The following is a 15,654-nucleotide window of genomic DNA, read 5'->3' on the forward strand; positions in this document are numbered from 1 at the left end:
TGGGGGCGGCTCGGGGGTTATTTCTTCCTTTGGGATCTCCGTGTTTTAATTGTTTTTAATAACGAGTAGCGTGAGCGCTGGGGCGGAGGGGAGGGGGAGGTGGCACTGGGGGGTTGGGAGGGGGTGTGGAGACCCCCACCCAAGGAACCGGGCAATTCCCACCGCGGGGAATTCGCTCCCAAAGGAGAGCGGCGTGGCGGGGTGCCCGTGCCACCCTTTGCTGTCCCCGTGCCCTGGGGACATCCGTGTCCCCTCCCCGCCTGTCACCCGGCCCCGGGTGCGGGCTTGGTGCCTGTGGTGCTTTGTTTACAGCGACAGCTCCGTAAACGGACGAAATGTTTCTCAGGATCGAGAATAATTAACTTTAACCTTTATATTAAAAGTTTTAAATATTGGATCTGCTGGCGATTGGGGTATGGGGGGCGGCCTGGCTTCTCAAGGGTGGGCGAGTTGGGAATCTCCCTGCCTTGGTGTCCTGGAACACGGGAATAGGATCAGAAAAGGGGATGAAAGGCACGGGGTGGCACATCTGCCCCTCTGCCTGCACATCTGGGCGCACATCTGCACATCTGCCCGCACCCCCCAGAATGCCGAGCCCTGGTGGTCTGGGGTCTGCTTCCTTCAACCCCCAGGATCCTCCAGCCCCTCTCCCAGTGCGCCCCTCGCCCACCGCTGTCCCTGGGGCTGATAAAGTGTCCCCAAAGTGTCCCCAAAGTGTCCCGTGACAGACCCGGGTGGGTTCGGCACCCCCGCCCCTCCGGGCCCCGCCGCGCCGCCAGGGGGCGCTGCCGCGCGCCGCGCGCGGCTGATGCAATACCCGCGGGGGCGTGGCCACACGAGGAGTGGGCGTGGCCTCACCGATACCGCCCAATGGGAGGTGACTATGCGAAGAGGGCGGGGCAAAGGGGGCACCGCCCCGCCCCTCCCTCTGGGGGTGGGAAGCGCCGAGGCGGCGGCGCCGCCATTTTGTGCTGAAGCTGCCTGAGGATGGAGTCGAAACGCGAACCGGAGCTGCCCGCCGCCCCCCGAGCCTTCAGACTCACCGCCCCGCCACGGAGCGCCGCTCCACACGCCCCTCCGCACCGCTGGCAGCGCTGAACGGCCTCATGGAGCACAGCGGTCGCGAACGCGCCGGCCCCGGCTTGGGATGGGCCCGACTGGGCCTGGCCGGGGCCTGGCCGAAGCTGGCGGGGCCCAGCGCGGCTCCCGCCGGCGGCTCGTCCCAGGCGAGCCCGCCCTTCTCGTGGCTGCGCGTGGTGTCGCAGCTGCTGTCGCCGCTGCCCGCCCTCCTCCAGCGGCTGCTGCCCGGCACCGCGCTGAGCTCCGCGCTGTGCCCCGCCAAGGCACCGCCGCCGCTGGTGCTGCTGCCCAAGGCGGACACCGCGCTGGACTGGACCGAGGAGGAGCTCCCGGAGAAGCGGCCGGAGCGCGTTCCCGAGCCCCCGGTGGGGCTGTGGGGAGCCGGGCTGGTGCGGAGCAGTTTGGGCGCTCTTCCCATGGATTGGTACGTGCTGGGTTTGGAGCAGGGCAAGAGCCACCTGCCGCAGCCCCTGCGAGCCGAGGGCTTGCCCGAGGTTGAGTTCCTGCGCAGCAAGCGCCTGGCGTTCCTCCAGCGCTGGCATCTGCCCGCGCCCGACCCCGACCACGGCTACCACAGCCTGGAGGAGGAGCAGCAGCAGCAGCACAGGGGTGCCCGCCGAGAAATCGGGGATTTAGAGCAGCTTGAGGGTGAGGGGAGGCAGCCTGGGGGTGTCCCCGTGGAGCAGGAGCGGCTGCGGGGTGCGGCTGAGGAGGAGGAGGAGGAGGAAGCCTCGGCTGGAGAGGAGGGCGAGGAGGACTCTGAAACGGAGCAAAACTTCCCAATTTCAACCAGACCTGCGTGTGCGAATAAATTAATCGATTATATCATCGGAGGAGTATCCAGTGGGGAGGAGAGTGAGGATGAGGAAGACTGGAATGATGATGATGATGATGAAGATGATGACGGGTTTGACAGCGAGGAGCTGCCCTCGGACTCAGACGCCGGCAGCCAGGACGGGGAGAGGCTCCATCTGTGGAATTCCTTCTACAGCTTGGATCCCTACAACCCTCAGAACTTCACAGCCACCATCCAGACGTCTTCCAGCGAGCCGGGAAAGGGAATGTCGGACGTGGAAGAGGAGGAGGAGGAGGAGGAGGAAGACTCGTGGGCAGAGTCCTCCGAGGGCTCTCCGAGTTCCGAGGAGGACGAGTGGGACTGTGAGAGCGTGGACGAGGCGGAAAACTTGAAACTTTGGAACTCGTTCTGTAGCTCGGACGATCCCTACAACCCTTTAAATTTCACGGCGGCCTTTCAGACGGCGGAGAAAAAAGGGACGCCGAAAAAAGAGAGGCTGAGTTGTGTCACCTCCGAGCACCTCACCGTGTGTCGGGTGCAGCTGGAAAAACTCAGCTGCGGGGGCCCAGAGCTGGGGCAGCGCGGGGGGAAAACCGCGAATCCCAAGCGGAAAAAGGTAAGGGTTTTATTCGTATTTTTGTGTTTTTGGGAGTGTTAAAAATAAATAACCCACAGCTCTGCGCCAAGTGGGGGTGAGGTCAGCGCTCCAGATCGTGTTTCCATATGTGCTGATAATTTCCCTGGAATGCTGTGCTCGTCCTCGCACGTGATGGGAAATTTTGAGACTTCGATGACAACCGGGGCAGAGAATTTCTTCTGTAGACACCAAGCTGATTTTCCGTTTTGAGTTGTAATTTCTGTTCTGTTTCTCTTGTGGTTTCGACGTCGGAGAAACTCCAGGGCTGGGGTGTAAATTTTTTTTTCCTTGGGAAACTCCAGAGCTATGAGGAGTTTCCCTGGAGATTTCTCTTTTACTTTGCGTTAAAAGGAAGTTCCTTAGGACCTGAAACCGAAAGAATTATTAAGATTTTTTTTTTTAATATAACCCAAATGGGTTTGTTGAGTGTTCTGGAATAAACTGAGATTCCCACATGAATTATCCCAATATTCCCATTTCCATTTAAGGTATTATTAAATCCACTAAATTATCTAATTGATGAATATAATATTTATATTATAGGTATAAGTATTTGTTTATAGAATGCTTATTTATAGAATATTTATAGAATTCTTATTTATAGAATGTTTATTTATAGAATACTTATTTATAGAAGTGATGTAATCAAAAGCTGGACTTTTGAGCCCCCAAAGAGGCAGAATGATTGGATTTTTTGAGGAATTTCGGCATTAATACCTGTGCTAGGGTGCAGATAAACAGGAATTTATCCTAAATTTTGTGGTGGACACCTCAAACATCAGGAAGAGGAATGATTCGAGTGCCAGATCCCTGAGTGGTGGAACAACTCATGCGAACAAAAAATATTACAATTTTTTCAATATTTTTACAGCAGATACATTTATTTAGTCCCTTCATTTCGATCCATAATTAATTCCCAGCACTCCCAAACCCCAGGGCTGCCGTTCCAGGCGGAATTCCCGGCTCGGGTGGTGAAAGAAGGGATGAAATATCTGCAATACCCCCGTGATGTCAGAGCCGCGGGACTTCCTGCGGCTCCGACTGATGTAAAAAAGCTGCAAGGTGAGCACGGGCTGATGTAACAGCGCCTAAAGCAGGAGCTGCAGAATCCTGAGGAATTCCCGGCAATTCCTGCCCTCCCTCACCCATTCCCAGCTGGATCCCTGCGAGATTTCTGTGAGGGCACCTGCTGGCCCTGCTCCCGCGGATTTTTTGGGATCAGGGAATTTCTGGATCCTCAATTGTTGATAATTCTTGGAATCTTCATCCCATCCTTGCACACAGCGTTGGAGCAGCTGGGATGGGATCCCATGGAATGGGATCACCCAAACCCTTCAGGAATTCTGGATTTTCCTGTTGGAAGCTGCCTGTAGCACAAACAAACCCTTCTCGTTGTGTTAATAAATCCTAGGAATGGAGCAGCACTTTTGTTTTTTTGTGCTTTTCCATGTTTTTCCCCGCTTCCAGCAATATTTGTCCTGCAGCAGAGTTTGGAGGGATCAATCCTCATTTTAGAGGTGCTGACGGTTCAGTTTGTGCTTTTTACAGCTGAATGCAAAGGCACGAACAGTCCAGCAGGAGCCTAAAATAAACCAGGTTTAACTCAGGCTTAAATCCTTACTATAATCTTAGTCTAAACACTGCCAAGTGCAGATCCTGAGCCTATAAATTCTTTTATTTACACAAAATAGCTGTTAAGAGGAGTTAAAAGTGTGGTGTGACAGTTTTGGTGTGAATATTTTTAATTTCTTTAAGTGAATCCCACCCCTGGAATTCCAGAAGGAATTGTGGCAGTTTTGGTGTGAATATTTTCAATTTCCTTACACGAACTCCACCCCCTGGAATTCCTGGAGGGATTGTGACAGTTTTGGTCTGTATATTTTCAATTTCTTTACTGGAATTCCAGAAGGAATTGTGACAGTTTTGTTGTGAATATTTTCAATTTCTTTACTGGAATTTCAGGAGGGATTGTGACAGTTTTGGTGTGAATATTTTCAGTTTCTTTACTGGAATTCCGGGAGGGATTGTGACAGTTTTGGTGTGAATATTTTCAATTTCTTTACTGGAATTCCAGAAGGAATTGTGACAGTTTTGGTGTGAATATTTTCAATTTCTTTACTGGAATTCCAGGAGGGATTGTGACAGTTTTGGTCTGTATATTTTCAATTTCTTTACTGGAATTCCAGAAGGAATTGTGACAGTTTTGGTCTGTATATTTTTAATTTCCTTACACGAACTCCACCTCCTGGAATTCCAGGAGGGATTGTGACAGTTTTGGTGTGAATATTTTCAATTTCTTTACTGGAATTCCAGGAGGGATTATGACAATTTTAATGTGTATATTTTTAATTTCCTCACACAAACCCCACCCCTGGAATTCCAGGCGGGATTGTTTGGTCACGTTGGGATGAGTGTGTTCCTTATCTGTCCCCGTGGTGACTCACGGGGCTCTTGACTCAACAAAACCCTTCTGCTTTTGGTTTTTTTGGGGGTTTTTACGTAATCCCACAGAGTAACTCTGGGGTAACTCTGGAGTAACTCTGGAGTAACTCTGGAGTAACTCAGGAGGGGTTTGGGTCGGGCAGGTCAGCACTGCGTGGTTTCAAGGCTGAAAGTGAAATATTTTGGGCAGGATTAGGGAGCAGATCATGGAATTACAGAATTATGGAATTATGGAATTCCAGACTGGGTGGGATTGAAGGGATTTTAAATCCCAGTCCATGGGCAGGGAATTTGCACCATCCCAGTTTGCTCCAGCCCGGCCTGGGACAATTCCAGGGATCCAGGGGCATTCCCTGGGAATTCCATCCCAGTCCGAGGGAAGGATTTATTCCCAAAATTCCCAAATGGAATCCTGGAATGGTTTGGCCTGGAAGGGATCATCCAATCCCATGGGCAGGGACACCTCCCACCATCCCAGGCTGCCATTTTAACCATTTTTTAATCAGTTTAATCCAATTTTTGTCATTTTTTAATCCATTTTAATCAAATTTTTATCCTTTTTGTATCCTATTTTTAATCCTTATTTTAGTCCTTATTTTTTCTATTTTTCCCTTTTTTTTTCCTTTTTTTTTTCCATTTTTTATCCATTTTAATCTATTTTTTCATTCGCTCTCCAACCCAGCCTTGGACACTTCCACGAATGGCCCAGCCCCATTTCCTTTGGGAATTCCATCCCAATTAGGAATTCCCTCCCAATGTCCCATCTTCCCCTCTAAGAAAATTCCCTTTATGAGCCTTTCAACACTTTGTAATAATTTACAAAAAAACCCAATTTAAACTTCCAAACAAAAAACAAACAATTTAAACTTCCAAAACCAAAAAATACCCACAATTTAAACTTCCAAACAAAAAAAACCCCTTCCAAACCAAAAAAAAAACCAATTTAAACTTCCAAACCGAAAAAACCCCAATTTAAACTTCCAAACCAAAGAAAACCCAATTTAAACTTCCAAAACAAAACAAAACAAAATTTAAACTTCCAAAATCCAAAAAAACCCCAATTTAAACTTCCAAAACAAAAAAAACCCCAAAAAACTTCCAAAACAAAAAAAACCAATTTAAACTTAAAAAAAAAAAAAAAATTTTAAACTTCCAAAACCAGAAAAACCAATTTAAACTTCCACCCAAGTTTTAACATCCAAAGCAAAAAACCCCCAATTTAAACTTCCAAACATAAAAAACCCCAATTAAAACTTCCAAAACAAAAAAAAAAAACCCAATTAAAACTTATAAAAAAAAGAAACAAAAAATCCCACAAAAAACCAATTTCAACTTAAGAAACAAAAAAAAAACCCCAATTTAAATTAAGAAAAAGAAAAAAAAAAAAACGGAAAAAAACCCAAAAAAACCAAGGAGAAAAAAAACCACAAAAAAACAAAACAACAACAACACCACACAAAAGCAACCCACGATTCAAACTTGAATTTGGTGATAATTCCTGCTGGAAATTCCCTTTTTTTTTGCAGGTGACATTTCTGGACAAGGTGACCGAGTATTACATCAGCGGCGAGGAGGACAGGAAGGGGCCCTGGGAGGAGCTGGCGCGGGACGGCTGCAGATTCCAGAGGCGCATCCAGGACACCGAGGAGGCCATCGGGTACTGCCTGAGCCCGCAGCACAGACTGAGGGTGCTGCACAGGCTGCAGGGCTGCCAGTCCCTTCTAGAACCTTCCACACCCCTCCATCGGGTACTGCCTGAGCCCCCAGCACCGCCTGAGCGTGCTGCACAGGCTGCAGGGCTGGCAATCCCTTCTAGAACCTTCCACACCCCTCCATCGGGTACTGCCTGAGCCCCCAGCACAGACTGAGCGTGCTGCACAGGCTGCAGGGCTGCCAGTCCCTTCTAGAACCTTCCACACCCCTCCATCGGGTACTACCTGAGCCCGCAGCACCGCCTGAGCGTGCTGCACAGGCTGCAGGGGTCCCATTCCCTTCTAGAACCTTCCACACCCCTCCATCGGGTACTGCCTGAGCCCGCAGCACCGCCTGAGGGTGCTGCACAGGCTGCAGGGCTGGCAATCCCTTCTAGAACCTTCCACACCCTTACATCGGGTACTGCCTGAGCCCGCAGCACTGCCTGAGTGTGCTGCACGGGCTGCAGGGGTACAGAACTGAGCCCTTCTAGAACCTTCCACACCCTGCCTCTGAGCCCGCAGCACCACCTCAGGGTGCTGCACAGGCTGCAGGAGTCCCAATCCCACAGCACCGAGCCCTTCTAGAACCTTCCATCCACACCCTTTCCATCCACACCCCTACATCGGGTACTGCCTGAGCCCCCAGCACTGCCTGAGGGTGCTGCACAGGCTGCAGGGCTGCCAGTCCCTTCTAGAACCTTCCACACCCCTCCATCGGGTACTGCCTGAGCCCCCAGCACAGACTGAGGGTGCTGCACGGGTTGCAGGGGTCCCAATCCCACAGGACTGAGCCCTTCTAGAACCTTCCAGACTCTGCCGTGGGCCCCATCTTTAAATTAATGAAATCCCATCCAGAAGTGGCAGCTCCGTGTGCTGAAATGGGCAGAAAAATCAGATTTTTTCTCCATTTTTCTTGTTTTTTTAAATTAATTTGAAACAGAAGTAGCAGCTGTGTGTGCTGAAATGGGGAGAAAAAAAATCAGATTTTTTTCTCCTTTTTTTTTTTGGTTTTTTTTAATTAATCTGAACCAGAATTGGCAGCTGCATGTGCTGAAATGAGGAGAAAAATCAGATTTTTTCTCCTTTTTTGTTGGGTTTTTTCTAAATAAATCTCAACCAGAAGTAGCAGCTGCATGTGCTGAAATGGGCGGAAAAATCAGATTTTTTTCTCCATTTTTGTTGTGTTTTTTTTTAATTAATCTCCACCAGAAGTGGCAGCTGCATGTGCCGAGATGGGGAGAAAAATCAGATTTTTTCTCCTTTTTTTTATTTTTTTAATTTTTTTAAAATTAATCTGAACCAGAATTGGCAGCTGCATGTGCTGAAATGGGGAGAAAAATCTGATTTTTTTTCTCCATTTTTCTTGTTTTTTTTAAATTAATTTGAAACAGAAGTAGCAGCTGCATGTGCTGAAATGGGAAAAAAAATCAGATTTTTTTCTCCTTTTTTTTTGTTGTTTTTTTTTAATTAGTCAGAACCAGAAGTGGCAGCTCCATGTGCTGAAATGGGGAGAAAAATCAGATTTTTTCTCCTTTTTTGTTGGGTTTTTTTTAAATAAATCTCAACCAGAAGTAGCAGCTGCATGTGCTGAAATGGGCGGAAAAATCAGATTTTTTTCTCCTTTTTTGTTGTTTTTTTTTTAATTAATCTGAACCAGAATTGGCAGCTGCATGTGCTGAAATGGGGAGAAAAATCAGATTTTTTTCTCCATTTTTCTTGTTTTTTTTAAATTAATTTGAAACAGAAGTAGCAGCTGTGTGTGCTGAAATGGGGAAAAAAATCAGATTTTTTTCTCCTTTTTTTTTTGATCTCTTTTTAAATTAATCTGAACCAGAATTGGCAGCTGCATGTGCCGAGATGGGGAGAAAAATCAGATTTTTTTTCCATTTTTGTTGTTTTTTTTTTTAAATTAATCTCCACCAGAAGTGGCAGCTGCACGTGGTGAAATGAGGAGAAAAAATGGGATTTTTCCCCCTTTTTTGTTGTATTTTTTTTTGTCCCACCCCTTTGCTATTGAACAAATTCCCATTTTTGATATCCTGATAAAATCCCCGGAGCTCCCTGCCAGGGCGAGGGCGCTCTAATTACATTCCTGTTAATTAGCACTTGACTCTTGGGGTTCAATCCATTCCCAAAAATTGCCTTTTCCTTGGGGAGTGGGGACTGTTCCTTTGGAATTTTTGCACTTTGGGGAAAAAAAAAAACCTATTTTAAAGGAAATATTTATGGGGTTCATTCCCTGGAATTGCAGTTTTGATTTCAAATTCCCTGAGGGATGTGCAAGGAAGGGATTTTTATTTTATTTTGGTTTTTTTGTGTGTGTGTGTGTTTCTCCATCTTTTTAAAGCCTCATTTTTTTAAAATCTCTTCCTTTAAAGGATTTTTCCCACTTTTTTTTGGGTTTTTTTTGGCATGGAATAATCCAGTTTTTGATTCTTCCTGGAGCTTTTTTGAGGTTTAAATATTCCAGGCAGGTTTTGGTTTGATTAATTTAAATAATTCCCTTTTCCAGGATTATTCCTGACTGATTTTCCAACAAATTCCTTGGTTTTTAAATCAAGGAAATTCCTCATTTCAATTAATAATTAAAACTTAACGAGGCTGTGGATGATGCTTGAATTTAGGGAGGAAAATTCCTTCATTATTTAATTAATCTCTGCTGTAATTTTGCTTTAGGGGAGGGCTTGAAGTGAATTTTTATATCCAATCTTCTTGCCTTGATAATTTCCTTTAATTTCAGGAAATTATCTTGGATTTAAAGGAAATTTTAAGGCAAAAATTCCCTGTTTTCTTCCCCAAAAATCAGTATTAACTCTGTGTGCCTGCACTGGGGTCACCAAAAACATTTCAGTGAGAGGACAAAACTCTTTATTTATTATTCTTAATTTAAAATAGTCAATTATTTTAATTGAGAGGGGGGGAAAAATGGGTTTGGAGCTGGAGGTTGGTGTGGGAATTTTCCAAGCAGGGAATAAAAGTGGAAAAATTCCAATGTTTGCACTAAGTTGGGTCAATAAATCAATTATTTGTTCAGCTGGCCAGAAAATTTTCCACTTTGTAGAAGAAAAAATTGCTTTAAGTTTATCTTTAATTCCTTCAATTTTTAATTTGGATGAAAATTATTAATTCCTGCTTTATCTTGACTCAAAAATCCCAGATTTCTTTGGATTTATCCTTTATTTTTATTGCAGGAAGTGGCTTCTTTAAGTCAAAAAATCCACAATTTTTGTGGTGGAGTTGGAAAATTTAGGGGATTAATTAAATAAGAGTTGTGTTAATTCAAATCCCAGCTGTTTCCACCCCAAAAAATCCAATTTTTTCCTCAAAAATTTGCATCACACCCTCAAATCCACTCGGAATTTTGGAGGATTTTTCTCACGTTGGATCTGATTTTTCACTCAGGTGAGGAAAACCAAAAAAAAAAAAATTAAATTCCAAGAGGAAAAAATTGTGGATTTTTTTCCCTGGAGCTCCCAGCTGCTTTTCCCAATCCCTGGGATTTTTGGGAATTTGGTGCTTCAGTTCTTTATGGACAACTCGGATTTCTTGGTGCTGGGGAGAACCTTGGGAGCTGCTTGGAAAAAACATGGAAAAAATGTGGAAAAAACGTGGAAAAAACGTGGAAAAAACGTGGAAAAAACGTGGAAAAAACGTGGAAAAAACATGGAAAAAACATGGAAAAAACATGGAAAAATGGGATCTGAATAAGGAACAGCTGCTCCCACCATGGAAAAATGAGATTTTTATCAGCATTTCCCTCTGCTTGGAGGAGTTTTTTCCCTTTTTCCAACCTTTTTTCCATCAGAAAATGGAATGGAATTAACACCAAACCCATCCCAGATCACCTCAGAGCTCCTCTTTTTTTTCCCCTCTCGGAAAAAAATCCTTAAAATTTATGGGAAGCAAAACTTTGGAGGGATTGAAATCAGAACTGTGATCCGCAGATTTTTATTTTTGTATCATTTTTCGGGAGAAGCTTTTTGGATTCGGCTTTCTGTGGGTTTTCCTTGATTTGTGGCTGCTCTGTTGGGTTTTTTCTACCTAAAAAATTCTATTTCTGTACATAAGAAACTCTTCGGGACTAATCCGTGCGCCGTAATAAAAGAGATTTGCAAGATAAATTTGGGATAAATATCTGTAAAATCCGAGGATTTGGGGTGGTGAGGAGCTGAGTTTGTCATTCCGTGGGTTTTGGAGCAGGGAATTCCATCCAGGGGGCTCCTTTGAAGCTGGAATTCCTGCCAGGAGCTGAAAAATGATCCCAAAATTAGGGATGAAGGAACAAACCCTTTTCCCTCCCTTTTCCCCTCCTTTCCCTTTTCCCCTCCTTTCCCTTTTTCCTCCTTTTCCTCTTTCCCTCCTTTCCCTTTTTCCTCCTTTCCCTTTTTCCCCCTTTCCCTTTTTCCCCCTTTCCCTTTTCCCTCCTTTCCCTTTTTCCCCCTTTCCCTTTTTCCCCCTTTCCCTTTTTCCCCCTTTCCCTTTTCCCTCCTTTCCCTTTTTCCCCCTTTCCCTTTTCCCTCCTTCCCCTTTTTCCCCCTTTCCCTTTTTCCTCTCTGTCCCCTTTTCGTCTCTTTCCCTTTTTTCTCTCTTTCCCTTTTCCTCTCTTTCTCTTCTTCCTCTCTTTCCCTCCTTTCCCTTTTTCCCTCCTTTCCCTTTTTCCTTTCCTTTTTTCTCTCCTTTCCCTTTTTCCTTTCTTTTCCCTTTTTCCTCTCTGTCCCCTTTTCCTCTCTTTCCCTTTCTCCCCCCTTTCCCTTTCTCCCCCCTTTCCCTTTCTCCCCCCTTTCCCTTTTTCCCCCCTTTCCCTTTTTCCCCCCTTTCCCTTTTTCCCTTCCTTTCCCTTTTTCCTCTTTCCTTTTCCCCCTCCTTTTTTCCCTCCTTTCCCTTCTTTCCTTTCCCTTTCCCCTTTCCCTTCCCCTCTCCCTGCCCTCTCCCGGGCCAGCGGTGCTCGGTGCCCGCCGCGCCCTCTCCGCATGCCGGGCTCAGCCCCCGCCTGCCGGAGCTTTGGGATGTCCGATCCCTCCGATCCCTCCCTGTGCCGGGCAGGACAAACCCCGGCGGACATCGGGATTCAGCTGCTCTTCCCCGCCCTTCCCGTGCTCCCTGTGCCCCATCCCGGGCTGTCCCGGGATAATCCGGGTTGGATTTGAGGTCAGACAGGCGCTGGCACAGAGGGAAGCGGATCCAGCTGGAAAACATTCCCGGAGCTGCAAGGAATCGCTCCGTGCCGCGTTCCAGGGCTTGGATGGAGTTCCCGGGTGGATAAAAATCTGCTCCCTGCGTGGCCAGGCCCGGCATTCCCACCGGGAATGCTCTGGGAGCGGCACCGCCGGCATTCCCTGGCACCATCCACCAAATCACCCGGAATTCACAGTCACAAAGAGCACGAGGCAATTCCAGTTTTTCCTGCGTTCACCCGGGTGATTCCCGGTTTCTGCTCCAGCCGGGAATGGCAGGAGGGAGCCAACACCCCGGGATTGTGGCTGTGCTGTTTCCAGCCTGGAATCCAGCTGGAATCTGGGAGGAAGAGGAGGGAAGAGTGACAGGGACACGCCTGGGGACACCCTGGCACAGAATTCCCAGAGAATCCATGGCTGCCCCATCCCTGGAAGTGTCCGAGGCCGGGTTGGAGGGATCACCGTGGGATGGTGGAATTTGTCCCTTCCTTCCCTGAGGATGATCCTTGGATCCTCCCGATCCCAACCATTCCACGATTCCCGTCAGGGAGGGGACATCGCTTGGGGACAGCGACAGCGCCGCGTCCCTCGCTCTCAGCCGCGTTCCCGGTGTTTTTTTTCCCGGGAATGTTTTGTCCAGGAGGTGGTGCCGGAACCATGCGGGACGCGCCGCCAGCGAGGCCACCACCCCCGCTGAGGTTGTCCCCAAGGTGCCACCTCCTCCCGGCCGCGCCCCCCGCTGAGGTTGTCCCCAAGGTGTCACCTCCTCCCGGCCGCGCCCCCCGCTGAGGTTGTCCCCAAGGTGTCCCCTCCTCCCGACCGCGCCCCCCGCTGAGGTTGTCCCCAAGGTGCCACCTCCTCCCCGCGCTGCCCTGGGTGAGCTTTGGGATGCGAAAATCCAGGGCGGGAGCAGCAACCGCCCCTTTGTGCCTGTTCTGTGACATTCCTGCTGCCTGAGCCGCAGCGCCCGGCAGGAAATGTCCCCAACCGCCCTGGGTGTCCTCCCTGCCGCGGTGACAGCGCTGTCACCTCCCCGCGCGTCCCTTCTCCGGCTGCTTCCCTGCCTTTGTTCCCCGGTCCCAGCGGGATTGGGAGGCTTGGAATGGTGTGGGTGGAGGAGGGGGTGACAGCTGGTGACATCTCCGTGGGGACATCGGGGAGGGGAAGGGAAGGGAAGGGAAGGGAAGGGAAGGGAAGGGAAGGGAAGGGAAGGGAAGGGAAGGGAAGGGAAGGGAAGGGAAGGGAAGGGAAGGGAAGGAAGAGAGGAGAGGAAAGGAAAGGAGAAAGGGAAAAGGAAAATAAGGAAAATCCAGGGAAAGGAGGAGCATCCTCATCCCCAAACCAGCATCCCTGTCCAAGGTCGTGGATCTTCCTGCAGGAATAGGGCTTTTCCATGTGAAACAATTCCCAAGGAATGGGGCTTTTCCATGTGAAACAATGCCCAGGGAATGGAGCTTTTCCAGGTGAAACAATTCCCAGGAATGGAGCTTTTCCTGGGAAACAATTCCCAAGAAATGGGGCTTTTCCAGGGAAACAATGCCCAGGGATGGAGGTTTTCCAGGTAAAACTGCCCAGGAATGGGGCTTTTCCAGGTAAAGCAATTCTCAAGGAACGTGGCTTTTCCAGGTAAAACTGCCAAGGGAATGAGGCTTTTCCGGGTGAAACAATGCCCAGGGAATGGAACTTTTCCAGGTAAAACTGCCCAGGGAATGGGGCTTTTCCATGTGAAACAATGCCCAGGGAATGGGGCTTTTCCAGGTAAAACTGCCCAGGGAATGGGGCTTTTCCATGTGAAACAATTCCCGGGAAATGGAGCTTTTCCGGGTAAAAGAGCCCAAGAAATGGGACTTTTCCCGGTGAAACAATTCCCAGGGAATGGAGCTTTTCCCGGTGAAACAATTCCCAAGAAATGGGGCTTTTCCAGGTGAAACAATTCCCAGGGAATGGAGCTTTTCCCGGTGAAACAATTCCCAGGGAATGGAGCTTTTCCCGGTGAAACAATGCCCAAGAAATGGGGCTTTTCCATGTGAAACAATGCCCAGGGAATGGAGCTTTTCCAGGTAAAACAATGCCCAAGAAATGGGGCTTTTCCAGGCGAAACAAATCCCAGGGAATGGAGCTTTTCCAGGTAAAAATTGCCCAATGAATGGGGCTTTTCCATATGAAACAATTCCCAGGGATGGAGCTTTTCCAGGTGAAACAATGCCCGGGACGTGGCAGCGCCAGGATGTCATCGGCTGCTCTCCCGAAGGGACCCACCAGACGTGTTTTTCTCATCCCGTGGTTCAAAGAACTCCGGGAAAAGCTTTCGGGGAACTGGTTTCCCCAAATCCCGCCGGGGAACTGCTCTGATGTGGGGCCCGAGCAGGAAAAACCCCGAAATGCTCCGGCGGCCGTGGCGGCGCTCGGTTAAACGCTCAGCCTCATCTCTTCCAACCTTAATAATCCTAAAATGAGAACCAAGGGGTTTTCAGGAATTGAGAAATTATAATTTTTTTGTCTTTTTCCACCTCTGAGGCCTCTCCCGAGCCGGCATCTCCCCGCTGGTGCCATGAGCAGCTTTGCAAAGGCGCCGCTGGGACAGGAGGGCGAATTGGCTCCTTCAATCCGAGGCCCAGGTGCCTCCCAGACCCCACCTTTGGCCTTAAAAGACTTTTAATTGAGGGCTGCCAGAGAAAATCCCCGCTGGGCAGCCCCACGAGAGCCGCAGATAATCATCGGGGTGCCCTACATACGGCTTGGCTGCCAGATCAGACGGGCCAGAAGAATCCCGACATTGTTCCAAATGAACAGGAGAGGGAAGTAACAACTCCATAATTACTCACCTCGAGTTAATTGATGGTAATTACAGCGAGTAGGCACTGGAGGAAGCAGTGACGGGCTGGCCCCGGAGAGTCACGGGGAGGGTTGGGAGGGTTGCCCTGCGCACCGCGGCTCCGAGGGGGTTAAACTCCACGGGTTTGGCCGGGAATTTTTTTTTCTTCCTTTTCCCTCCCTCCCGGGTTCTTCGCAGCGAGCGGAGCCGGGGTGGAAGGGCTGAGAGCGGAGCCTTTGCTCACCTGGGCTCACCTGGGCTCACCTGGGCACACCTGGGCGCCGTCCCGGGGGGCTGCTCCGCGCCCGAGCCCCCCGTGCCACCCCCATGGGCGATGACATCGAGTGGCTGGACCTGCCGGGCAGGTGGACCTACGGCGTGTGCGGGGACGGGCGGATCTTCTTCATCGAGTACGGTCCTGCCCGAGCCGGCCTGGGCTGGGGAGGGGGCTGTGCCGGGGGTGGGGGCCTGGGGGGCTGCAGGGGGCGGGGGGCTCGCTTTGGGGTGCCAGCTCCTGCTGTCCTGTGGCACTGCCACCTCTCCTGTCCTGTTTGTCCCTTCTGGTGGCGGTTCCCCTCTTCCCGGATGGAATGGGTTTAGTTCTAACCGGGAAGAAACACCCAAAAGCTGTTCCACACCTAAAATCTGCTAGGTTTCCACACCTGAAATCCGCTCCTTTGGCTGCAGAGGCGCCTCGTGGTGCCCCGAGCCCTCCTCTCCCGGGGGTCTCCGAGCCCCCCGGGGGTGCTGACAGCCCCTCTGTGCTTGTCCTTGACAGCGACGACACCAAATCCACGAGCTGGGTGCACCCCGGCACGGGCTACTCCATCCAGAGCGGGCACTTCTCCTGCGCAGGTGAGGCTCCGAAGGGGTTAAACTCCATGGGCCCGGCTCCTGGGGGGCCAGGACGGGAAATGGGGAGTGAAATCCTCCGGGAATGCCAAGGGGACCCCCAAAACTGAGCCAGCACGGGCTGCGTGCAGCTGGGGAGGGCTGGGGGGACCGTACGAGGTGAT

The 15,654-nt window shown here is 49.5% G+C and overlaps 2 protein-coding genes across 5 annotated transcripts in view; both read left to right on the forward strand.

The window, feature by feature from the left end:
- The first annotated feature begins 973 nt into the window (after positions 1-973).
- Positions 974-10,521, forward strand: LOC134561339 (protein phosphatase 1 regulatory subunit 15B-like). 2 transcript variants are annotated; one of them, XM_063418244.1, is made up of 3 exons: positions 974-2,492; positions 6,482-6,757; positions 7,122-10,521. In XM_063418244.1, exons 1-3 carry the CDS (start codon positions 1,107-1,109, stop codon positions 7,128-7,130), a joined length of 1,671 nt encoding a protein of 556 aa, XP_063274314.1. In that variant the 5' UTR covers positions 974-1,106; the 3' UTR covers positions 7,131-10,521. The 2 variants fall into 2 exon arrangements, with proteins under 2 accessions (XP_063274314.1, XP_063274313.1); XM_063418243.1 differs by having other exon boundaries at positions 6,482-10,521.
- A 4,486-nt stretch (positions 10,522-15,007) lies between these two features.
- PLEKHA6 (pleckstrin homology domain containing A6) overlaps positions 15,008-15,654 on the forward strand; it is a 57,731-nt gene continuing 57,084 nt past the window's right edge. Inside the window, exons 1-2 of one of the 3 annotated variants that reach the window (XR_010082929.1) lie at positions 15,008-15,048; positions 15,417-15,493. The gene's annotated coding sequence lies outside the window, so the exon portion shown is untranslated. Of the gene's footprint in view, positions 15,049-15,416; positions 15,494-15,654 lie in introns of those variants that run through there. The other 2 variants (XM_063418511.1, XR_010082930.1) reach the window with 2 other exon arrangements.

The sequence above is a fragment of the Prinia subflava genome, chromosome 23 (genome assembly GCF_021018805.1).
Source record: "Prinia subflava isolate CZ2003 ecotype Zambia chromosome 23, Cam_Psub_1.2, whole genome shotgun sequence".
Lineage (NCBI taxonomy): Eukaryota > Metazoa > Chordata > Aves > Passeriformes > Cisticolidae > Prinia > Prinia subflava.